The sequence below is a fragment of the Clarias gariepinus genome, chromosome 3, assembly GCF_024256425.1.
Source record: "Clarias gariepinus isolate MV-2021 ecotype Netherlands chromosome 3, CGAR_prim_01v2, whole genome shotgun sequence".
NCBI classification, from domain to species: domain Eukaryota; kingdom Metazoa; phylum Chordata; class Actinopteri; order Siluriformes; family Clariidae; genus Clarias; species Clarias gariepinus.
Genome location: NC_071102.1, coordinates 3,672,348 through 3,696,997, shown reverse-complemented (window position 1 = coordinate 3,696,997; position 24,650 = coordinate 3,672,348). Strand labels below are relative to the sequence as shown.

Sequence of the window (24,650 nt, the reverse complement as noted above, 5' to 3'; positions counted from 1 at the left end):
AGAGAAGTCAGGTGACAATCAGTCTACATAATACACGCCCACAAATTCAACACACACACACACACACACACACACACACACAAGATGATCTGTATTTGGATCTATATAAGACTTTACTTTGGAGAAGAGTTTGCACAGATAATTGGCGTAAAGGTAAATGTAAAACGTGGAGGCGATTTGTTTGATAGACGATCGATCGATCAATCGATGGGGTTTTTTTCATCATCGTCTGTCTGTGAAGTTAAAGAAGCGCTCCTGGATCTCTGAGCAGTCTGGACTCTTCGGCCCTGCTGAAATTTCACCTCGTTTCATCAGGAAGTGCCTTCAATGATGCAACCTGGGTTCAACCTGCTCGGTTAACGCGGAGGACCGACGCTACCTAGTGTTCACCTCGAGAAATGCACACGGTGTAAACCTTTTAATATTTTTTATTATTATTATTATTATTATGATTATTTCAATTGAAATGCATTTATTAGGAATGTAAAAATATCAGTGTTAACATTTTGAACCTTCAGTTCAGATTACAGAAATATATACAGTATATATACACATGTAGAGCCTATTTACACACATACATATAAAATCAATAAATATTTCCAATACACATCCGTTTTAGTCCTGTTAGAACTCGAGCAAGAGCTGAAGCTCATCATACAAAAAAACAAGTGCAAATCAAACACCATGCTGATAAAACCCTGAGGTGTGGTTTCATTGCGTGACTCAAGTAAGACATACATGTGTGTGTGTGTGTGTGTGTGTGTGTGTGAAATGCATGAAGAGTACAAGTATAGTTGTATATTAATGTAAAAAAATAGATAGTGTATAAGAACTACAAACAAGGAGGAGTTACAGTATAAGTGTGTTGACGTCCGAGATTTCATATTAACGTTAAATACACTCGTCCTCCTCCAGGCACTAAACAGTCATAAGGAGCACATGATGTTCTCCTACTTCTACACTCGGCTTTAAAGATGTTTCTAATCATCATAAAGTGCCATTGTCTCATCGCCCTCTGCTGAGTGTTTATGGATAAACAGAGTGTGTAAATCTGACTCCTGCCTGGGGTAATGATGAGCAGAGCACAGGAAATCTGCGCAGATGATCCGTGTGTGTGTGTGTGTGTGTGTTTCAGGAGTTGACGCTCTGGGCTGCTGCTAAGAGTGACGCAAAGGCAGAGTCTGGTCTTTGCATGAGATCCTGCGGCCGATCAAATTCAACAACCTGAGACAGACAGAGATGAGATGGAGAGTCGAGAGAGAGAGAGAGAGAGAGAGAGAGAGAGAGAGAGAGAGAGACATTATTATTATTTATCTTTACTGTACATTCCTTGCATGATGGACACACAATGATTTAAATAAACATATCATGTAATATAATAATCAGCCTCTTTTCTATATGATGCTTCTGGTGATGTTTTGTGACAGTGAGACAGACAGAGAGAGAGACAGATTGATGGAAAAAGAGCGAGACAACATGAAGGAAGAGATACAAAAAGAGATAGTGAGAATGACAGAGAGAGAGATGAGAGGCTGAAAGGAAGAGAGAGGACAACAGAATGGCAGGTGAAAAAGTAAAAATGAGAAATAAAAGAGAGAAAAGAGAGATTAAGAGAAACAGAAAAAAAGAAGAAAAGAGTAAGAAAGAGTAATAGACAGAATAGAGAGAGAGTGTGTGTGAGAGAGAGAGAGAGAGAGAGAGAGAGAGAGAGAGGAAGACAATGGGAGAGTAAAGAGGGAAAGAAAAGACAGAGAAGGGCGGGCAAAAACAGAACAAGAAAGAGAGAGACAGAGAAGAGGGACAAGGAAAACTGTGAGAAAAGAGAAAGGAGAAATGAGACAGAATGACAAACATAAGATAGAAATAGAGAGAAGAGAAAGAGAGAATGGACAGAGATAGACAGTGAAAAGCCTGACAAAGGGAGAGAAAAAAAACAAACAATTACAGAAAAAAAAAGAAAAAGAGAGAGAGAGAGAAAAGCAAACAGAAGAGAGGACAAGAGACAAAAGATGTACAGAACACTGAGTTTGGTGTGTACTATATGTTTTAGTGTGTGTGTTTTTACTGTGTGTGTGTGTGTGTGTGTGTGTGCTGTCACCCTCACCTTGCCCTTGTCCATGACGAGGATGCGGTCACACTCGAGCACGGTGTTGATGCGGTGCGCTATAGTCAGCATGGTGCAGTGCTGGAAGGCGTCTCGGATGGTGTGCTGGATCAGACTGTCCGTCTCCGAGTCTATAGACGCTGTCGCCTCGTCCAGCAGAATGATCTGCGCACACACACACACACACACACACACACACGTCAGCACTCTGTCTATACAATTATACAGTTTTGTATACAGAGATGATCCAAAACACAAATTCGCCTCCACGTGGACTCCACATGTATATATGTGTGTGTGTGTGTGTGTACACACTTACACACACTTTTTCTTCAATCGCTGTGATTAGAGATGATCACATACTGTATACACTGATCAGCCTTAACATTGGCATTAAGCACCCGCCTCATATGGAGTGAATCCCCCTGTGCTAATATCTTCCCTTTACTCCAATCATACGTAATAGAACGTAAGGAACATCACACAACAGGTTGTAGAATAAAACGTGTGTCACGTGGTCAAGAGTCTCATCACCGTAAGTCTTCTGTAAACGTCTATTGCTTTCACCAGACATTTCAAGTCCTGGTTTGACTTGAACAACCCTTGTATTTATTATTCATTATTTAGATCATGTACAGATCTCCAGGTATGGGCCGTTACTATGGGAACGGATTAGGAAGTATTAGTGTGTGTCTGAGAATCTTGTTAACGATCGACGTTATTTACAGTTTTGTGGTCGAATCAACATCTGGATTAAACCTGTTAGATTCCAGTGACCTGTCAAAAGTGTTAGTCACTGTGAAAGACATCAGTAATTAGGATATTAAATAATAATAATTAAATATATATATTTTATTTTATATATAAAAGATAAAAAATCTTTAATAACAACATTTAACAATTTTTGGAGGATCTCAGGACTCTTTTTGAGAAGATGCTCAATTTAAAATTCAGGTGTCGAAAAACGCAACAAAAAATGAATAAATTAAATGACCACATAATTTAGTTTTTTTATAATTTCGATACAAACATGATTTGTAGAACAAGAAATATAACAGGATGGAAATCCACTGGGGTGATATGTGTGATGTGTGCGTGTGTGTGATGTGTGCGTGTGTGTGTGTGTGTGTGTGTGTGTGTTCTTACTTTGGAATTGCGGAGCAGTGCCCTGGCCATACACATGAGCTGTCTCTCTCCTACAGAAAAGTTCTCGCCGTTCTCCACGACTGCCGAGTCCAGCTTCTGTGGCAGACTAGAAATCTAGCGAAGACGCAGAGAGACGTCTGATTGGTTAATCGCTTCCCTGCAGCATGTTAAGTGTCAGGATCGAACCTTTAAATCTGTACTTACTGCATTTTTCATGTAGGTTCTCTCCAGAGCCTTCCAGAGCTCCTCATCCGTGTGCTTATTGAACGGGTCGAGGTTATACCTGCGTGAACACACGGTTAGTGCTTTTAAATAGAAATAGAAGAAATGAACTGACATTCAGTTACGACACTGACGGCCGTGTTTAACCTCATATCATAGTCGAGAGATTCCTGATGTCTGATGAAAAAATCACTAATATCCTAATGTACTGTAGTCCTGCGCTGAGCTTCAGAGGTCTGAGACGTTACCTGACGGTGCCGATGAAGAGGACCGGGTCCTGTGGGATGATGGACAGCTGACTGCGCAGGTCCTGCAGGCCCAAAGTGCAGATGTCCATAGTGTCGATCAGAATAGTGCCCTCTGCTGGCTCCACCAGGCGAAACAGAGCCACACCGAGAGACGATTTACCTGCCGAGTAAAAGAATGAGACAAAAATAAAAACGTATTAAAAAATATATAAAAATATGTATTTATAGTGCAGCCAGAAGATTATTAAAAAGGACCTGGTTCAATCAAGTGGAACAACACAACATGGAAAATGACATGCTTAGTATTTTTGTTTTATTTGACATTGCTGTGAAAAAGTATTTGCCCCTTCTTGATTCCTTTTTTTTTTTTTTGCATATCTATCCTACTTAAATGATTTGAGAAATAACCAATTAAACTAATTTTAATACTGGAGGAGTAGATGTAGCAAAATGCAGTTTTTAAATGAGTCTTTCACATCACTGCGGAGGAATTTTGGCCCGCTCTTCTTTGCAGAATTGTTTTCATTCAGCCACATTGGAGGGATTTTAAAAATATTTAAGGTCATGTTCCAGCATTTTAATCAGATTTAGGTTTTTGACTAGGCCACTTCGAAACCTTCATTTAGTTTAGTTTTGAGCCATTCAGAGGTGGACTTGCTGGTGTGTTTCATGTCATTGTCCTGCTGTATAACCCAAGTGCACTTGAGTTTGAAGTCACAAACTAATGGCCAGACATTCTCCTTGAGGATTTTCTGGTAGAGACCGAAATACATGTTTACATCAACTACAGCAAGTCGTCCAGGTCCTAAAGATGTAAAGCAGCCAAAGACCATCACACTACCACCACCACCACCATGTTTCACTGTTGGTTTGATGATCTTTTTATGGAACGCTGTGTTATTTTTACGCCAGATCTAACCATCCAAAAAGTTTAACTTTTGTCTCATCAGTCTACAGAATATTTGCTCAGAAATCTTCAGGGTAAACAAGATGTTTCTTGGCAAGTGTGAGCCGAGACATTGTGTTCCTTTTTAGTCAGCAGGGTCTTTCGCCTTGGATCTCTCCCACGGATGCTATTTCTGCCCCTAGTCTTATTCTTATTGTTGGATCATGAACACTAAACTTAACTGAGGTAAATGAGGCCTGCAGTTCTTTAGATGATGTTCTGGTTCTTTTATGAGCTCCTGGATGAGTCCTAGTTGTGCTTTTGGAGTAATCTTGGTAGGCTGTTCACTCCTGGGGAAGGTTCGTCCCTCTTCCAAGGTTTTACTATTTGTGGATAATGGCTCTCATCGTGTAGTCCCAAAGTCTAAGAAATGGTTTTGTAACGCTTTCCAGACTGATACATGTTAATTACTTTGTTTTGCATCTGTTCTTGAATTTGGCAGCGAATATTGTTACTTTATTTCTCGTTAAATGAAGTCTGACCTGATCCGGTCCGGCCCACGATGCCGAGTTTCTCGCGTGGTTTGATGGTGAGGTCGAGCTGATCGAGCACTATGGGCGTGTTCTCTCTGTACCTCATGCTGTACTTTTTAAAAGTGATAGTGCCCTCTTGTGGCCAGCCTGAAGGGATGTTAACGTCTTTGACTTTGCGTGGAGCTTCAGACACACAGCCCTGTGAAAGAGATAATCATTAAGGTGTGACCTAATAAAAGAAAAGAAATAAAAAAATAAGATGTTAAAACTGATCTGAAGTTTGACTTTTAGATGTTAAAGTGTGGAACATCTCACCGTGATGTACTCCTGCAGTCTTTCCACTGAGGTGAACTTGGCCTCCACCTCCGTAGAGAGCCTCACGACGTACTGGAGCATGCCGGTCAACTACAGGGGACGAGAACACAATAAGCAACACGAGTACACACCACTCGCCTTATCCTATACGGGGACGTCGGGGACATGGTCCGTCCACTACAGAGCACTCACAGATAAACCCACACAGTCACATACCATACGCAACTTGGGAACGCCAATTAGTCTAATCTGCATGTCTTTGGACTGAGCTGTGTGTGTGTGTGTTACCTGTATGGTATACGATAACGCCAGACCCTTGAGTGAAGGGTTGATGACATCATTAGGGGTGAGCACGGCAAACAGCGCTACCGTCAGAGCAACCGTGGCAGACAGGAAGTCCAGCCAAAAGGACAACCAACGCGTTCCGCAGTTAAACAACAGGAAGTGATTGCTGTTATGGTCGCTCATTGTTTTAAACCTGCCAAGAAAACATCACATCACATCAAAGAACATAAGATCAGTATGTCATGCGGAATTAATGCTCCATACTGTATTAAAAGAAGTCTGACTGGTCGTACATTTCTGTGTACTGTGCTCTCTTGTCGTAAGCGTGGATGGTGGTCAGGCCCTGGATAACCGAGGTCGTGAGAGAGATGCACGGGGACCGACTCACGTTCTCCAGCCGCTTCATCTCTCGAATGCTCCTCTGGAAAACGCTAAAACACACAACGGAGCGTAGTGTTAGCGCACAACACACCACACCAGACCACAACGCGATAGGACAAATAATAGAAAATTTGCATCTAATAAAACCCTCAGTATCTTGCTGTAGAAAATTATCATTGTGACTTTATTTTCCAATAACTGCACATCATGGATTTTTGTTTTCCTATTAAAATGATTAGAGATTTGTCAGCAATTTATTAATTTTTATAAAATAAAAAAAAACACGACACATTTTATCCATCTACAGGAATAAACAAGTCATAAAACAAAAGGACCCATCATGAAGACTCTGACGTTCTGGAAGACGTTTTTACTGACTGACTAAATAAATTATGTTTATTTAACGTTGTCTGAAGAAAGATAATGTTAAAAAAAAAAATTCACAGAAGACTTTACAACATCAACGATTATATGGTTCCCAATTAAGATCATCTTTTAACCCTTAAATGTTCTGCTCAACTTTTTGGTAGACCACATGTATACCGAAAAATATGTTGAACTTAACCTGACTAAGACATTTCTACCACTCGGTTGAGGTTTGCTATTATAAAATAAAAACAATGATCCACTAGATGGCGCTGTGTATCTAAACAGTATGACAATATTTAATTGCTATGTAGCATCCTGTGAGAAATAAAGTAGATCTAATAAAATAACACGTATAAACCTGTAATAAAACGTATAAAATTTAATAACGTGATCTTAATGTGGTATTTGTAAAAATGTTGATACTTTTCACTAAAGTGGGATCTCAACGGCATGGAAGAAGCCTATATCAGATCCTGTTGAAAAAGAAACGCTGGTTGTTGTTATAATTGCTGTGAGGATTTTTCCTTTTAGGTTATTTGCTTTTTTCCTTAGTAAATATGTTAAAAGGTTAATCCATTTATTTATTAGTAGGTGTAGTGGAGTGTAAGACATCCAAGTCCCCCTGAATGAGCTGTTAGTCTATAGAACTATAATGTATTAAACTAAGCTTGTTAATATAAACTTGAACTTAACCTGATTGGGCCATCTCTACCATTCGGTTGTGGTTCGCTATTGGTAAAAACAAATAGACCAATCCACTAGATGGTGCTGTGTCTTTAAGCAGTATTTAATTGCTTCGTAGCACCACAACATAAAGAGTAAATCTTTTATTAGAATTTTTTTTTTATTATTTATTTTATGTAATGTTTATCTGGTATTTGGAAACATGATGATAGTTTTACCCTAACGTGGCATGTTACTCATTTGGAAGAAGATTTGCTGAAAAATAAACACTGGTTGTTGTTATTATTATTGCTGTAAAGATGCTAAGAAAAAATCTATTCCTTTTTCCATAATGTGAAAGGGTTAAACCATTTCTTAGTAGGTTTCGGTTAAGTAGAGTGTAAGATATCAAAGGATGAGCTGTTGGACAATAGTGTAGAACTATACTGTACTAGAACGAGCACTTTTATATAAACATGTGATGTGTAGTTGCACTACTTGAAAAGCTGAAAAAATAGAAAGTTAGAAAAATAGATGATAGAATAGGAATCAGCTAATTAAAAATCCAATTAGAATTGAAAATCAAAGAGCATGAAACAGACATTTTCGCATTGACCAGCAGATGGCAGTGTTCACCAGACTAAACAACTTAATAATACTAAACAACTTGTAATACTGTTCTATTGCTGTTTACAACAATGATGGTTCATGACCCACGTGACATTTATAAACATATAACAATCAGACATATTACATATCACAAATGAGTAGAATTGTTTTTTTTTTTATTTTTGTTTCATATCTCATAGTTTTTATAGAGCACACCTGGGGGCCAAAAGTTTTGAGACTGGATATTAATTTTCACAAAGTCTGCTGAATCAGTGTTTTTAGATCTTTTTGTCAGATGTTACTCTGATATACTGAAGTATAATTACAAGCACTTTATAAGTGTCAAAGCCTTTATTGATAATTACATTAAATTTATGCAAACAGTCAATATTTGCAGACTTGAGCCTTTTTTTTTTTTTTCAAGACCTCTGCAATTCACCCTGGCATGCCGTCCATCAACTTCTGGGCCAAACCCTGACTTATGGCAACATTCTTACCTAATCAATGCTTGGAGTTTGTCCGAATTTGTGAAAATCAATATTTAATAAATCAATAAATCAATTGCGTCATTCTCAAAACTTTTGGCTGAAGTTTGTCTAGACTGCTAAGGTACAGTAAGTGCAACTTGTAGGCATCTACCACGCAGGTGCCTGAAGCAGAAACGATGGATCTTACTAGAGGATGGCAGTGAAGATGACTCCCAGTATAGCCACGGCGATGAGGATGTAGGGAAAGACGATGACCACGGTCAAGAGAGTGCAGATGACTATGAGGCAGAACTGCATGAAGTTTTCCATGTTGAACGGCAAGACGGCGTCGATCTCGTCCTGATCTTTGCTGAAGCGATTCATCATGCGGCCAGTAGGGGTCGTGTCGAAGAAGCTCATCGGGCTGGCCAGGATCTAATGTGCGGAGTTAAGAAAGAAAGGGATCACTATAATATAATAGAATACAATTAAATTACAGTTTATATACTATTATATTATATTATATATACTTATATAAAGAGTTGGCAAGTGTACAGTGATAACCCCGGGCATTCACTTCCAGATCTAATAGCGTGATGGCGTGTGTCGGGGAGACTCACCCTCCTGAACATGGTGTCGTGAAGTTTAGAAGAAGCGTGCAGCGTCACTTTAGTGAAGGTGTAACCCTTCAGAACGCTCAGCACCACCATGATCACCACGATCAGGCCGTATATCATCTGATAGAAGCCTAGATCTGGATTTAGAGAAATGTCACCGACGTCAGAGGTGGTGTTTGTTGTATTCAGCTGTGAGAGGAAAAGGAGACAGGAGACAAACTTTATATGTAAGGTCATGTGATGTCAATCTTTATCTCCAGGAATGTATTAGAATCATCAGGGTGTGTGTGTGTGTGTGTGTGTGTGTGTGTGTGTGTGTGTGTGTCTTTACCCCAGATCCTTGACTTAGCCAGTAACTGAGCCACCAGTTGCTAAAGGCAGTCGCTGCCACCAGCAGGATAAAGAATAGCATGATAAAGAACAAGAGAAAGTAACCTAAAGAGTGTGAGAGACAAAGAGACGAGATAGAGAGAGAGAAAATGATTAATGAGACGTGAGTGAGTGAAACACTGAGTGAATGAAAGAATGAATGAGTGAGAATGTTGATGACTTTGTGTGTGTGTGCGTGTGTGTGTGTGTGTGTGTGTGTGCGCGCGCGCATGCGCGTTACCTCCAGCAGCCTGGCAGTAGTTGTGGTAAGTTCTGAAAGTGACCGATCCTTCCTGAGACATCTCCTTGGAGACGAGCTGGTCTTCCCCCTCTAATGAAACACATTTCAACTCATTGATCGTCACGTTTCCACAAACCACTGCAGTGACATCATCACGCTCATGTGATATCTCATACTGTATCTGTATTCACTGAGAAGTGATTTTCAACACCTTTTGTTTCCTCAGTCTCGGCTGCTGAGTCGTCTGGTTTAACTGTCTCATCCGTCATGTCGAAAGCTGGACAGGACAACAACGACATGGGCGTTAAAAATGATTCCACATTCTGTTACTTTATAAGACTGATACTCTTGGCAATTCTCCACTTTCAAAGACTTTTGTTTTGTTGTTGGTTACCAAACGAGTCTAATTAGTAACACAGGCTTGTGTCTCTTTGGGTTTCAGTGGCACGATGTAGACACGCATCTTATACTGTAGGAGTCAACGCGACTCAACTCGACGTATCCTGTATGAGCTCTGACCTGCGTTCACGACTCCGCCGCTCATCGACCGATCTCTGCCTTGTTTGCTTTGCTCGCTGGAGTCAGACTGGCTCACTGGGGCTTCTTCCTTTTTGTCCTATGTAAAAATAAACACAGATTACGATACGTCTGCAGAAATCCTCATGCTAATGCGGTGAAAGTAAAGCGTCGTTACATCGCTCTGTTCCATCTGGTAGTTGTTGATGAGATGTGCATATCGACCCTGCGCTATCATCAGCTCTCTGTGCGTCCCGGCTTCCTTGATCTTCCCGTGGTGCAAAAGCAAGACCTCATCACAGAACTCCAAGTACTGCAGAGCAAGAAAGAGACAGACAGACAGACAGAGAAAAGAGACAAGTGGTAAAATCGTTAAAAGAGAATAATGGCACAATAACCATTACAAAGTGTTTATTGTGAGTTACACATTAAACCAGAGGGTCCTAAACGGGTTCAGGGATGGTGCACCGGGTGGTTAATAAGTGACAGCGGAAAATAATTTATTTCGTAGTCATTGCACAACTTTATAAAATGTCATTGTTACGTTACATAACCATACATGTGCATAAGTTATACGGTATATCTTTGGCAAATAGTTTAAGATGATGCCTTCTAAATTATGATTAAAAAGGTTTTCCTTTTGCAAAGTGTGACTTTTTTGATGTAAAAATTAAACAATTTAACCAAAATTAGCATCTCTTTGATGTAAGATTATTTAAACAAAATAATAACCAAAGTGGGTTCGACAAAAAAATTGTTTGTTGAAACGAAAACATAACAAATATTTTTTGAAAATTGATTTGCGCGGCCCGTACTTTTAGTATGCAAATTAAGTCCCAACCTGCCTTCTGTGGCGCTGAGATCACATGACCTGAGACCTCATTATAACTGTTTTCAAAACAACCGTCATCAAAAAAACACAGAATAATTCCTTTTTATGGAATCTGGCAGAAAAAAATTACACTTGTTCGGGTTGTTTGTTTGGACATTTGACATTGTTTACTCACTAATATTCATTAGCGCCTGTTTAAAGCTAAAGTTATTTCAGTGTTTATAGTTTATTACTGTATTTATTTTAACATATATTCTCACATGTGTAATATAATCAATCTTTTTAATTTAACTGCATCCAAACATAGCCCGCTTTCTTTCATCTCAAACTTAATTTAATCTACTCCGGTTGATAAACGTTCCAGCTTTGATCCATGACACAAATGTGTTTGTGAACGGGATCTAAGAGTCTGATCTATTTATTCAATCCAATTTGACAATTTTTAGCGCCATGTCCAGGCTAACTACCCGACTACAATTCCTTCCCAAAGATTTGTGCAGGACGAACGGTCAGAAGAACAACTTAAAGATCAAAAGTGGCTTAAATACCTGAAGCTGATGTGTGACCAGGATCACCGTCTTGCCCTTCAGCTCTTTCTTGATGCACTCCTCAAAGATGTGCTTCCCAACGTGGGCATCGACCGCGGACAAAGGGTCGTCCAATAGGAAGATGTCTCGGTTGGAGTACACCGCTCTTGCAAGGCTGACTCTCTGCTTCTGACCACCTGATAGATTCAGACCACGCTCGCCGATCTGTACACACATCAAAATAAACAGACATTAATATATAATCAAATCCTGATCAAAATGAGCAAAAATGAGAGAAAGAGAGAGAGAGAGAGAGAGAGAGAGAGGAACATAATTTTTGATTTCTGAAGTTCCTGCATGAAAACAAACCTCTGTCTGGTCACCGTATGGAAGAATAGCAAAATCTGGCTTCAGACTGCAGGCGTGGATAACACGGTTATACCTAAAACACAAAGACATATACAATACAATGAACAAATTCTTTTCAAGTGTGAATTGCGTTTAATTCGACCATAAAATGTACTACAAATCAAAGTCACTTCAAGGACACAAAACACACTAAGCCACACTTTCTAAAGAGGAAAAAGTGGAAATAAAGTAAAAAGAGAACGTATGAGATTCACAGGACTGTCTAACACCTCCATGGTTTATTCTTCTTACCTTTTGGCTGCATACAGTAGTACCGGTAAGAATTTAAAACTAATTCTACCCCTGTTAATTACCCCGCCAGTCATGGTTAGTTAATTCCACCAGGTGCGGAAGGATATGCAAAATAAATGGTTGAATAAAGAAATGAATCCTAATCTGTTGATAATAAATGTTGTTGGTCTTTCGGCTGCTCCCAGCAAGGGGTCGGGAACCTAACCCTAACCCTATCTGTTGATAATAAATAGTGTTTGTAAAACTTTTGTATAAATTCGATATCACACTCGAGCTCGTGCTGTTGTACTAAATATCAGGCTGCGTTCCTCATGGCTATCCCGATATTTAGCACAACAGCACTCCCTCTTTTTTTTTTTTTTCCTGATTTTCTCCCTAATTTAGTTGTGTCCAATTCCTCCCCGTCACTAGGGGGCTCCCACATTAAGGCTACCATTCAGCCAGGAGGGCCGATGACTATCACGTGTTTCCTCTGAACCGTTAGGGTCCCCTGATTGGCTGTAGAGCCGTGATTAATGTGGGAGCGCTAAGTACTTCTCATCCCTCCCCTCTGAGAGAGCTCGGCCAATCAGCTAGGCCTCCGGCTGCGAGAGGTAACAGCGTCACCCGGTGCTCCCCGGATGATAGGGCGAGCACTTTACCACTGCGCCACTCGGAGGCCCAGCACTCCCTCTTTTGCGATAATGCCTAATTAACCAGATAATAGAGTAGATAATCGAGCAGTTAGAAGTGTGAGAAGTACGCCCTCTCAGCTTGGATGTGATACCTGTCTTGGTCGAAAGGTTCTCCCATTAAGATATTATCTCGTACACTTCCATGAAAAATCCAGGCTTGCTGGGAAACATAGGCTAATGTTCCGTTAACTGAGACTGATCCACTCTGAAGATGCATCTAAGAGCAAAAGACACATCATGTTATTCCATTCTTTCCAATCTAATCTGTTTCATAAAGCCATGGCTTGAGATCATCACTGTTTAGATTCTAACTAATAAAGTAACTAATTACACCACTGAACCCCACGTATAAATCATGCACGTGTGAAGGAGAATCATACTGTACCTGCTCAAGTATGCTTGAGATCAGTGAGGTTTTTCCACTTCCAACATTCCCACAAACTCCAAGCAGATTTCCCTGAAACAAAAAAAAGGACTTTCATCAATCACCATGGCAACCGCTCATTAAACAAACCTACTTCTACTTCTACCACTAGCTCTGATGGTGAGACGGTGTGGATTCATTTTTCATAACAACACTATATGTTTCTATAGTAAAAGCTTAAACAGGAGCTTGTGTGGTAAACACGCTGCATAAACAGATTAAAATATTCTGTAATTATCGGTATATACATTAAATAGCGTCTTTATTTTGTACCTATCAACAGGAACTTGGTGTTAAACATAGGATCAGGACAGAAGGAGTGGAAACTTTGTGCTTTCCCGTTTCTTGCATGAAAAGTTTAAGTAAGAGAAAAAAAGAAACAGATGTTTAACAGATGTTTTTCCTGATGTTTGACAACATTAAATATATATCGCTTCATGAAAGAAATGGCGTCAGGAAAAAAAAAAATCAAGAGAGTGAATCAGAGCGATGTTTAAGAGTGAAAGTAGGAGCATTTCCACATACAAAGTGATGAGAAACGCACAGGATTGGGACTAAACAGTTGTGTGTCCATATGAAAACCACTTGTTAGTCAGAATAATCAGAAAAAAAGGCTTCAGTTTGCTAGGGAGCATAAAGATTGGACTTTGGAGAAATGGAAAAAGGTTATGTGATTCTCCTGATGAGTCCAGATGAATCGGAATGAGCCTATTTCGGAGTGATGTGCGTGTCAGGGTAAGAAGGGAAGACATGAAGAGACACACCCATCAGTCTTATGCTCCGTACATTCAGGTCGTAAGTGTCAACCTACGACCTGAATGTACTGAATGACCAGGTTTTCACATCTATGGAGTTCTTCCTCCCTGATGGAGTTCAGGACTCAAAGTATAAAAGAGTGGTTCTGGGAGCAGGGGAAATCATTTTCACACCACATTGTGTAAAGGTGGTCGATTAGAATATTTCATTATAAAACATTTCTTCTGCTTGTAAAACATACACTAGAGTCTATCTCTATTTCTTTTTCTCACACGCAAATACACACACACATACCTTGGGAAGAGTAAACGTGATGTTCGTTAGCGTCGATTTAGTATCTTGTGTGTGTGTGCCGTTCTGAGTGACCTCCCCCTGCTCTCCTTTACCCTTCATCACCCCGTTGGCCGCAGTCCCCGGGCTCTCAGGGCTGCTCGGAGCAGAGGACGTCCAGGAGAATGAAGCTTTGTCCATCACTAAAGCAGCGTTCAAGTCTTTGTTCTGAATCAGATAGGGGTCGGGATTCTTTATCATCAGGATCCTCTGGAAAAGAAAACGAGTGGAAAGTAATTTAGCTCAGAAACATTTATTCTGTAAATGTGCAATAAACCACTTTTATATATAACCCATAATAAAGTTATTGTATAAAGTGTAATATATAAAAGTGGTTAATTGCACATGTGCAGTATAGTACAGCTCTATGTACAGTTTAGTACATATACTAATTACATTATATAAAACAGGTGTACTATTCTAATAATGATGTGCCTCCTGTTTTAATAAGGATAATATTAAGTTTCTGTGTGCACTAGCCATAAATAAATAACAAATAATAAGCACTCAGAGCTTTAACAGTCTGAACACATTTGAGATGAGACTAAAGAAATATAACATTGGCGTAGCTTTTAATTAATGTTCATTCAATGCAAATTATATCTCTCTTACCTATTGTCCTTTTTTCCTCTAGTTTAAGGAAATCATTTTAATTTATGATTATTAATGTATATTTTATTGTTTATTTGTGTCTAATTATTGTTTTATTTATTTGTATTATTATTGTTATATTGTAGTCTCTAATCTGCATTGTGTGGCTTAATGTTAATGTACTGTAAGGTAAACTGTCATGAAAATGAATAAATAAATAAATAAATAAATAAATAAATAAATAAAGTAAAGAAGTAAAATAATCATTACAATGAAGCTGATATCTACTGAAAGGTACAAATGCGAAGAAATGAATTTAGATAAGATAAGATAAGATAAGATAAGACAAGATAAGATAAGACAAGATAAGACAAGACAAGACAAGACAAGACAAGACAAGATAAACTTTATTGTCCCAAAAGCACTGCACACATTTGCATATTCTGTGTGTCAAATCAATTACAGATTTTTCACTTATTACGTGTAGGCACAGATATTTTTTTTACTCTCACTCTCTTGTTTTAGACAGTACAGTAACAGTACAGTACCATGTCCAAATCTGATAATGCTTTCAAGTACTCACTCTCACTCACTAATCATCTGGAGCCTATCCCAGGAGACTTAGGGTACGAGGCGTGGTACACCCGAGAAGGGTTGCCCACATATTTCCATACTAAGGGCAATTTGGGAACACCAATTAGCCTAATCTGCAAGTCTTTGGACTGTGGGAGAAAAACGGAGTACACACACATTGAGACAAAAATAAAAGAAGCTTTACGTGCACACACGTGGTTACAGTGTTATAGTAAACAGTATACACGTGGACGGATGTTGATTATACCAGGGAGAGACGCACACTAAGACCCAGCAGGGGAGACGATTACCCACAATTCAGCAGCGCAAGAGAGAGAACACTCGTCTTGCGGAACACTCGCAAACCGTGTTACTCGCAATCCAAGGTTTCACTGTATGGTGTAAACTATATTGGTTAGCACACTGAACCTTGAGGCACACCACAGTTACACAGTTTAGCCTCTGAGAGGATATTATTAACTCGGCCCAGTTGAATCCTGTTTGTTAAAATAAAAATAATCCCATATATTAATAAAATAATTCACCTGAATATCATTTAGTTTTAAAAAAGGTGTATAGTATTAAAAGCTGAAATCCAGTAATAAGGCTCTTGCATACGCTTCAGGAATCAGTTAATGTTTGCCTACTAAACATGACTGACCTTGTCTATAAGCAAACTGGAGCATCTCCAAAAGTGCATTGACCTCAGAAAGTGTATTAACCTCAGATCTAAACAGGTTGACTATTGAATTTGAAGTTTCCATCATTACCACGTATTAAGAGACAGCGCAGTGAAAGGTTTGTCGTTGCCAAGATGGAACAGATTTATTTCAGAAAAACAAAATTTCCAAAACGAATTCCTGAAGATACCAAAGACACCGCTTACCTGATGAGACCTAAACATGAGGTTCAGTGTTTATGTACGTGCTGCTACCTTTCACCTTGTATCACTCTCTTTCTGTGCACATTGACTGACTGCCTGATCTTTGTAAAGCACTTTTTTTTTTTTTTCTTTTCCTTGCTTGGTCTGTTTTTGTTTTTTTTCTTACGTTTGCTACACTGTAGTAGAAGGTGCAGTTAATTAATTCATTAAATGAATTAGGTTCCTCAATTGAATTTGTTGTTACTGCTGTCAGTTCTGGAGAGTTGACTGGAGCGGTAAACATTAAGCCTCCTTTTAAAAAACATAATGTTTTAGAAACATTACCTCTTTTTTAATCTGTCACTTGTTACAGGACTGCTTGGGGTTAGGTGTACTTTTTGTCTGTATGTGCGTTCCTTTCTTTGTTAAAATAATAAAAAAGATTTGTAAGGGGAAATAAAACATTACATGCAGGAGGAAAAGACAAACCTTTATTCGTCCCATAGCCACTTTGGATTCAGCAATCGCCTTTACGGAGAACGGCAGGAGACCCATCGTCATCCGCATCGAGTTAAACACAGCAATGACGGTATATGCCTTAGAAACCACACAGTGAAAAACAGTATACAATAAAACTATACTGTAAGTGTATCCGTTTAAACCCCATGAATATGCTTATTTTTATAGAAGGTTTAAAAGCCTGATAAAACACTGGCTTAAAGTTATGGCATGAATGGGGTCACATGAATATCATTTTACTGCCGCAATAAAAAAATAAACATTTTTAAAAAGTTAAAGTGGAGTAATGTAGAACATTGGACTTGTTTTTGTCCTGTCCATGTGTGAGGAGGGCGATAAACTCACAGTGGAGAGCTGCAGAGGTAAGCGGATAGCCGTGTGAACTATGAAGGTAAGGATCGTGGCTAGAGACGGAACTATAGCTGTTAAAGAGTTGTTCACACTCTGGGTATATCCGGCTTTCTCCAGAAGCAGCTTCTCTTTCTTTCTGATATCTAAAGAGGAAAAGAGAGGTAGAGTGAAAAGTAACATGTTGTGTGCTTTATGTCTTTATGCTCCCAAACAAACCAATGCCTTTTTTTTTACGGGCACACAGCTGTTTAGTCCCAATCCTCCGAGTTCTCATCACACTGTGTGCGTATCCTCTTAAAGCCTAAACTTATTTTTTCCTGTATATTTTGGATTATTCGGACCTAAAAAGTATTAAATCTAAGAATTGTCTTGGAACAGAAAACTTCTTGACACCCTGTTGTGTTTGTACTACTGTACATACGATAATCTACAATGTATTGTGCTTTTGCTGCCATTAAATAAAGCTATAAAGTGTCTACTCATAAGGACAACAGGTCTAAGTTAGACAAAATGAAATAAAAGGTGCAGCAAACCCAAAAAGTGATGTCTCCATATGAGGATGCAGGGACCCAGGAGATGGAAATGCTCTTACTTTCACTCTTAAACATACATAGCTCCAGAAACCAGAAATAAACTATACACTAAATGAGTTACAGTAGTTTACACCCAGGGACAAACGCTAAGGGAAAAAAATTATATATAAAAATATAACTACACAGCAGTGTTTTTTTATTTTAACATCTGTACCAAGAGTGTAACGATCTCACAGTTTAAATTCGGAGCGTCGATTAGATTCAGACGAGGCAAAGATCGACTGTTAAATTTGTTAAATTTGTACCTGTGATTTTCTTTTCGAAAGACTCCTCCCATGCGTACATCTTAATGAGTTTAATGCAGGTCAGGACTTCATTCATGGTGCGAACACGTTTATCCGTTACAGAGATGGCCTTTTTCCGAAGAACTCTGATCAGCAGGCCGATGAAGAACTGACGATGAGAAAACACGGGCTTGTTTGTAATTTTGATAATATAGCTAATATATTTGAAAATCAAATATATAACAGCATAGTATTATGCTGTAATATATCCTTAAAATGATATAGTTTTTATTTACAAAAAGTGTGGTGTGTTAAAGGGTCCACTGGAAGTTCACTAACTCACCTGGATTGGTATGAATATAAGGTAAGTGACGATCCCTATGAGTGCAGTGTAGCCCAAGATGTAGCATGAATAAATAATACACACGATCAGCAACAAGGGGATACAAATCGTAAACGTGCCGAAAAGCCCTGCCTCGAACATGCGGTAGCCGTCACTCGTTAATACGTTGATCATCTGCAAAAGAAAAAGAGAAAAAGAAAGACTAGTGTTTTTATTGTATGATTACAAGGTTTTTTTTGTATGATTTCTGTTATATTATTTTAGTTAACGAATATCTTTGCAGATTTTTTTTCTTTTAATTCCAGCACAGAAGCCACAAGTTATCATGAAATGACACAAATTGGTTTGACTCGACTATGGGGAGGGTTTAAAAAGGATTTAACTGGTACAACACAAAACTATGAAATTATAACAGCTATTTATAAACAATTCTGTGAGATAAAAGCAGGTTATCCTTTTAGTTTATTATATTTTATCATTTTAGTAAAATTTAGTGGAATGTAGGTAACATATTCTTATCATATATATAATATCATATTTTTGTTATGAAGATGAATGTGGGTGTTACCTAAGCACTGGAACTTTTGAATGAAAATGCATCACTATATACAGTATATATAGCCAAACTAGGACTAAGTTTTTTGAGCAGCATGATACACTTTCTTTACTAACCCTATATGTTTACATAAAAAAGTAAAAAAAAAAAAAAGTGAATGCATAAAAATAAAGCCTCAAGCAACGATTAACGGGCAATTTTTGACTCTGAGTCCTTAATGATGGAAGATGAGCAGAAGCAGTTATGACACCTGGCTCTAGGTTCCAAGGAGCTGAGAAGGCAAAATGTTAAACCTTTCTGCTCTCAGTAGCCCAAGCAATTTTTTTGTATATAATATAAAAAAAATCAAATGTAACATTTTTGAAGATTTAAGTAAAAAACTGACAATTATTGCAGGAGTATAAATGTTCTTTCAATATTACATGTGAGATCTAATTCCTTAATAAATCTTAATTAAATGATTAAGATTAAAAAACACATTTATATAGGCCTATTACAAAAGTAAATACAAAATGCAGTTTATAAATGATGATTTTATTTATTATTTCACCTATGTGAAAAAGTAATTGTCCCCTAAACCTACAGTAATAACTGGCTGTAACACCCTTGAAGGTAACTAGTGAGTATTTCACATCACTGTGGAGGAATTCTTTCAATTTAGCCACATTGGACGGTTTTCGAGCATGAATGACCTGTTTAAGCATCTCAATGGGATTTAAGTCTAGGCTTTGACTAGGCCACTCAAAAGCCTTCATTTTGTTTTTTGAGCCGTTCGGAGTTGGACTTGCTGGTGTGTTTCAGATCCTGCCTTGTCCTGCTGTATGACCCAAATAAAGCTTGGTGAGCTTGAAATGGCCGGACATTCTACTTTAGGATTTTCCGGTAAAACGCAGAATTTATTGTTCCTTCAATGATGGCAAGTCGTCCTGAAGCACTAGGACTAGCACCAGGTCCAAAAATTAGTTGGAGTGTGACAAAATACACCCATTTTTTTTTTTATCAAAAAGGGGAAAATACTTTTTTTCACTGCACTGTATGTCATAATTTGACGTATCACATATTCATGTACTGCGGCATTTGACCACAATATTAATATGATTTCATTATATCGTCCGGCCCTTTTTTTTAAGTCAAAAGCAATAAAGCGATTTAAGCAATCAGGGCCCACCTCTCCTACGGTGAGGTCGTTTAGTGTTCGGAGTGTGATGATTTTCTGGAAGGCGAGCATGCTGAAGGCTCCTTTCATTCGAATGGCGGTGCGCAGGTTCACAGCCCAGAGAAGCGATGCAAAGAAAGCTTTACCGAACTCTGAGATGAACAACGCCAAACACAGGCCAATTCCGTGCCCCAGCGCAGACCCGTCAGACTGCTCGACAAACGTCAGGATCTCGTTCATCAGAATAGACTGGAGAATGCAAAAGAGCATAGACAGAGAGAGAACAGTGTTTTAGAGCAGGATATACATTTAATGTTTTTTTTTTAAGAAAAAACATAAAAAACGTGCATGCTTGTGAATTCTCCTGTGTATACCATGTGTGATTATGAAATGATCTGCAACTATAATAAACTTACAGATGATTATATAAATATCTAAAAAAAATATGCTGTATGTAACATTTAAATAAAAAACTTTCTACATTAAAAAAATACTGTTTCTACATTAATGGTAAAAAATAGGACCAATGGAAAGAATTTGAGACAATAAAGAAGTAAAGCAGAAGTAGCAATAAGGAACGTACCGGTCCAACAAACAGTGCCATTGTGAATAAAGCAGCGGCGATGCAGGACACTATAAAGCGTGTCCTCTGGGAACGCACCACTACTGAGCTTATAGACGCTTTCTCAATGCCCACACGCTCCACCTCCTCCTCCCACATCCTTAACAACCTACACACACACACCAGTATAGTTCATTTAAAGTTATGTTAAAACTTAACATTAATGCAGAATATGTTTATTAATTATCAAATCCATTAAGTAATAAGGAAGTTTGTACTGTATGCAATAAATAAACCGATAGACGCTCGTGCAGAAAATAATTAACGTCAGGATGGTGTGATATAACACCAATATGTGTGTATATACATACAAACATACATATTTACAGTTATATCTAATGTTGTGAAAAAATCCAGCAAGTTATTGCTTATATAATTATATAATATAACAGCTATAATCTAATAAGTCAGAAAAATTATGAAATAAAATGATTAAAAAATAATAAACATTATACAAATACAATTAAAAAAATTAATAAAAGTTTTATCATTAAAGTATTATTGTCAAAACATTTTTTAACTAAAATACTATAATAATTTTAACTTCACTTAACTTCTTTTTTTATAAAGAACATTTAAAAACAATTCAAGGTTGACCAATGTGCTGTATCATTATAAATAAATAAAAAAGTCAGAAATAAAAATAAAAATCAGCAGGAATGAAATATAATACATAAAATAATATATCTATTCGAATTAAACTTTTCCAGAGTTTGGGGCCAACTATAGCAAAATCTCCAATCTTTGAACAGTAACCCAAGAGTGGCAGACTTGAGTGACCTGGGGGGATTGTTATAGTGTAGGGAGTCAGATAAATAAGATGGAGCTTGGCCGTGTAATGCTTTAAAGACGACCAGTGCAAATTCTTTAGAATGGGAGAAATATGAATTTACGACTACCCGTCAGTAGTCTAGCTGCCGAATTCTGAACCATTTGAAGTCGTCCAATTAGTAGTAATAAATGCATGAATAACAGTTTCAAAGTTTTTTAGAGAAAGAAAAGGTTGAACTTTAGCCAGATGTCGAAGGTAAAAAAAAAAAAAACACGACTTAACAACGGAATGAATCTGTTTGTTAAATTTAAGACTAGAAACAGCACAACTTCGGTTTTATTTTCATTTATGGTCAGAAAGTTTGGTGTAGGCCACAATTTCACTTTCTGTAGACACTTTAACAGGGCCTCAATAAAGCTCTAGTCATTATGTTTCATGGGAAGTTACGTTGGGTATCATCAGCATAAAATGAAAAGAAGCAGATATAAAGAAAATAGTGTGGGAGAGAGAACAGAGCCCTGAGGAACACCAGAGGAAAGATGAGCAGCTGAAGAAGTGCGTTTTTCAATACATACAGAAAACTTCCTATTTGAAAGAAATGATTAAAACTAATTTAAAACAGTCCCTGAAAGCCTGAAAGATTTCTTAGTCGAGAGCTGAGATCTAGAAGTATCAAGGCAACAGAACTCCCACTATCAGTGGGCAGCTTTATACGTAGCATTAGTTACTTTCAGTAGGGTAGATTCTGTACTATGTACAGTAATTTCCTGAAGCCAGATTGAAAAATGTCGTATAAAGAATTAAAGTCCAAATAAGAATGTAGTTGACTAAATACGCAATGTTATTAATAATGCTCAAGCAGGAATTATTGAAGTTAATTTATTTAACCTTCTTACAGTATGTTCTGTTCCTTACAGAATTTTAAATGGTGATTATTATCTTTTTAACACTTTCTATATCTCTATTTCCAACAATCCATTTCAATTTTTATAGAAATATACATTTAAAATTATATGGGATAAAATTACAGGATATAAAAAAATCCATTAATTTAAATAAAAAATGGACTTTTTCATTTTGAAATATTTTTTATTTTGTATGAGGAACATACTGTACTGTACGTAATGAACAGAATGTAAAAAGATAAAATAAATAAACTTGCAGATTTGGTTCAGAGCACATCCGCTCCTAAAATTAATCTGGCTTTATGTCACACCTCTGTCTGAAACATCTGCATCCTTCATGGCTTACCTCTCTCCGTTTTTGTGCGCTCCATCATTAGGAGAGAGACTGAGGGAGTTTTTATCCAGACGATTCCTGAACAGCTTCCACATCATGGGCGTCATCCATGAGAAGGTAGTGAAGGAGAAGAATCCGGCATCGTCCAGAGGGTTCGAGCTGCAATTATAAGCATAAGCGTACCTTATTAGGCTTTAGATTTAAATTTGAAATGTAAACTATTACCTTTAATACGCTTGTCTGTTTTTCCTAAAGAGTTGTGATGTTAAAGTGCCATATAAATAAATATCATTTGTATATTTCAAATAATTATTTCTCCATTTCTCCATTTTCAAGCACAAAAACACAGGTCCATGTATGCAGAAGTGAGGAGACAGCACTGTCCTCAGAGTGTGTGACTCAGCATGACAAGAAATTGCTGATTTCACGTGTCTCAAGAAAGCACGTGTGGAGGACAATCTATGCCCATCAATCCACTTATTTTATTGCATGAGTAATAATCATATAATAAATCTCAGGTTATATAATCATCACTGGCCATGTGACATGCAGCATGTTTACCCTGAGCTGAAGCGTATAGGAATCAGGGTTTTCATGCTGGCGTGGTATTTATTCCCATGGCTGGGCGGAAGTTCTGGTTCTGTGTAGTCTGGAATCAAAGAGCCTTCAGGAAACGAGTTCATGGCGACAAACGACTCTGGCTTCAAAGAGCTCCCTCTCCTCTTCCTCTGTATAAAGAGCGCAAAGGAATAATAAAAGGTTTAAACATTTAGAAAGTGAAAAAGCAGGAGTGCAAAGGAGGAACAACAATGGCAGATGTTACTCACGAAGGATATTCCTTCCACACTCTCACGTTTCTCATTCGGTTGATGCAATAAGATCGTCATTTTTCTTTGGCTCTGAAAAACAAAACAATATCTGATAAATGGAATCTGATGATCACTATGCACTGGCAACTTTTAATCACACCCATAAATTGATAAATTAATTTTTTTATTATTTATAACGGTGGCTAGGTTTGATTTGTTTCAGAAGTAGCAAAAATCCTTAGCAAATCCTTGTGCCCGGAGACAATCCCAGGAGACTTGGGGCACAATGCGGGGTACACCCTGGACAGGATGCCAATCCACACGCTATGGACAATTTGGGAATGCCAGTTGACCTAATCTGCAGGTCTTTGGATTGTGGGAGGAAACCGGCGTACACAGAGGAAACCCAGCAAGCACAGGGAGAACATGCAAACTCCTTACACACAGAGGAGGGGAATCGAACCTAAGCAGTGATTAAACTTGGACCCTGAAAGTGCAAGGCTACAGTGCTAACCACTAAGTAGAAAAAGTTTAGAATATTACATTTTTCATATCATACTGTGCGTATTATATATATATATATATATATATATATATATATATATATATATATATATATATATATATATATATATGAAATAAATGCAATATTATTATATTATTCTGAATACACTGTATATGTAAACCTTTTTTTTTCATCATGTTTTATATAAACATAGAAATGTATAGTGTTTTACTTATTTTTTTTATAAAATATTACATTTTTATATTTTGCATGCACTCACATTCAATTTTAAATTCTTGAGATGGGATTTAATTTTATACATTTCCTATTGACATGTACATACTTATTAATTAATCATGAAGCAGTCCCGGATCAAATAAGCCTGCCTACAAAGACTACAACAAAACAGCATAAAAATAGGCAATACTACACTACTACTACTACTACTACTAATAATAATAATAATAATAATAATAATAAATTTTTAACATAAAGTAAAAATCTCAGCAGTAAAAATAATCCATCTAAAGCAATAGGATCAGTAATATTTCACTAATATAAAAAAAAAATTATTATGTTTATAATTCTTATCAATGCACAATCAAAGCATTAAAATAAAGTAAGGAATAAAGTCAGAGAAGTACCTGTGCTTGTCTCTGGCACAGAGGAGACGTGTGTTCTGTGCTACAGCCTGTTTTAGTCTGAATGCTTTTATTCTCCTGTCCTGGTGTTCTTGGCTCTGGCTCAGTTTCAAGTTACGT

The 24,650-nt window shown here is 37.7% G+C and overlaps 1 protein-coding gene across 1 annotated transcript; it reads right to left on the bottom strand.

Moving 5' to 3' along the window:
- Window positions 1-212: 212 nt before the first annotated feature.
- Window positions 213-24,631, bottom strand: abcc12 (ATP-binding cassette, sub-family C (CFTR/MRP), member 12). Its single transcript, XM_053492955.1, has 31 exons — window positions 24,534-24,631; window positions 23,403-23,474; window positions 23,137-23,303; window positions 22,588-22,734; window positions 20,526-20,673; window positions 19,955-20,191; window positions 18,231-18,404; window positions 17,909-18,056; window positions 17,065-17,213; window positions 16,690-16,797; window positions 14,139-14,384; window positions 13,050-13,121; window positions 12,757-12,881; window positions 11,700-11,772; window positions 11,352-11,555; window positions 10,150-10,284; window positions 9,975-10,071; window positions 9,667-9,732; window positions 9,456-9,545; window positions 9,177-9,280; window positions 8,849-9,034; window positions 8,437-8,663; window positions 6,033-6,170; window positions 5,743-5,932; window positions 5,455-5,544; window positions 5,149-5,338; window positions 3,721-3,880; window positions 3,455-3,533; window positions 3,251-3,364; window positions 2,105-2,269; window positions 213-1,224 (listed from the first exon to the last, which is right to left on the bottom strand). The coding sequence occupies exons 2-31, from the start codon at window positions 23,460-23,462 to the stop codon at window positions 1,132-1,134; spliced, it is 4,182 nt and encodes a 1,393-aa protein (XP_053348930.1). The 5' UTR covers window positions 23,463-23,474; window positions 24,534-24,631; the 3' UTR covers window positions 213-1,131.
- Between the last annotated feature and the right edge of the window lie 19 nt (window positions 24,632-24,650).

Bases quoted from the DNA above. Each gene is read 5' to 3' on its own strand.
- abcc12 (XM_053492955.1), bottom strand. From the start codon at position 23,462: ATGACGATCTTATTGCATCAACCGAATGAGAAACGTGAGAGTGTGGAA. The intron at 13,122-14,138 runs GTATGTGTGTGT...TTTTTGTTTCAG, and splicing joins TCACGTTTACTCTTCCCAAG to GGAAATCTGCTTGGAGTTTG. The intron at 9,733-9,974 runs GTCAGAGCTCAT...TGTCCTGTCCAG, and splicing joins CGGCGGAGTCGTGAACGCAG to CTTTCGACATGACGGATGAG.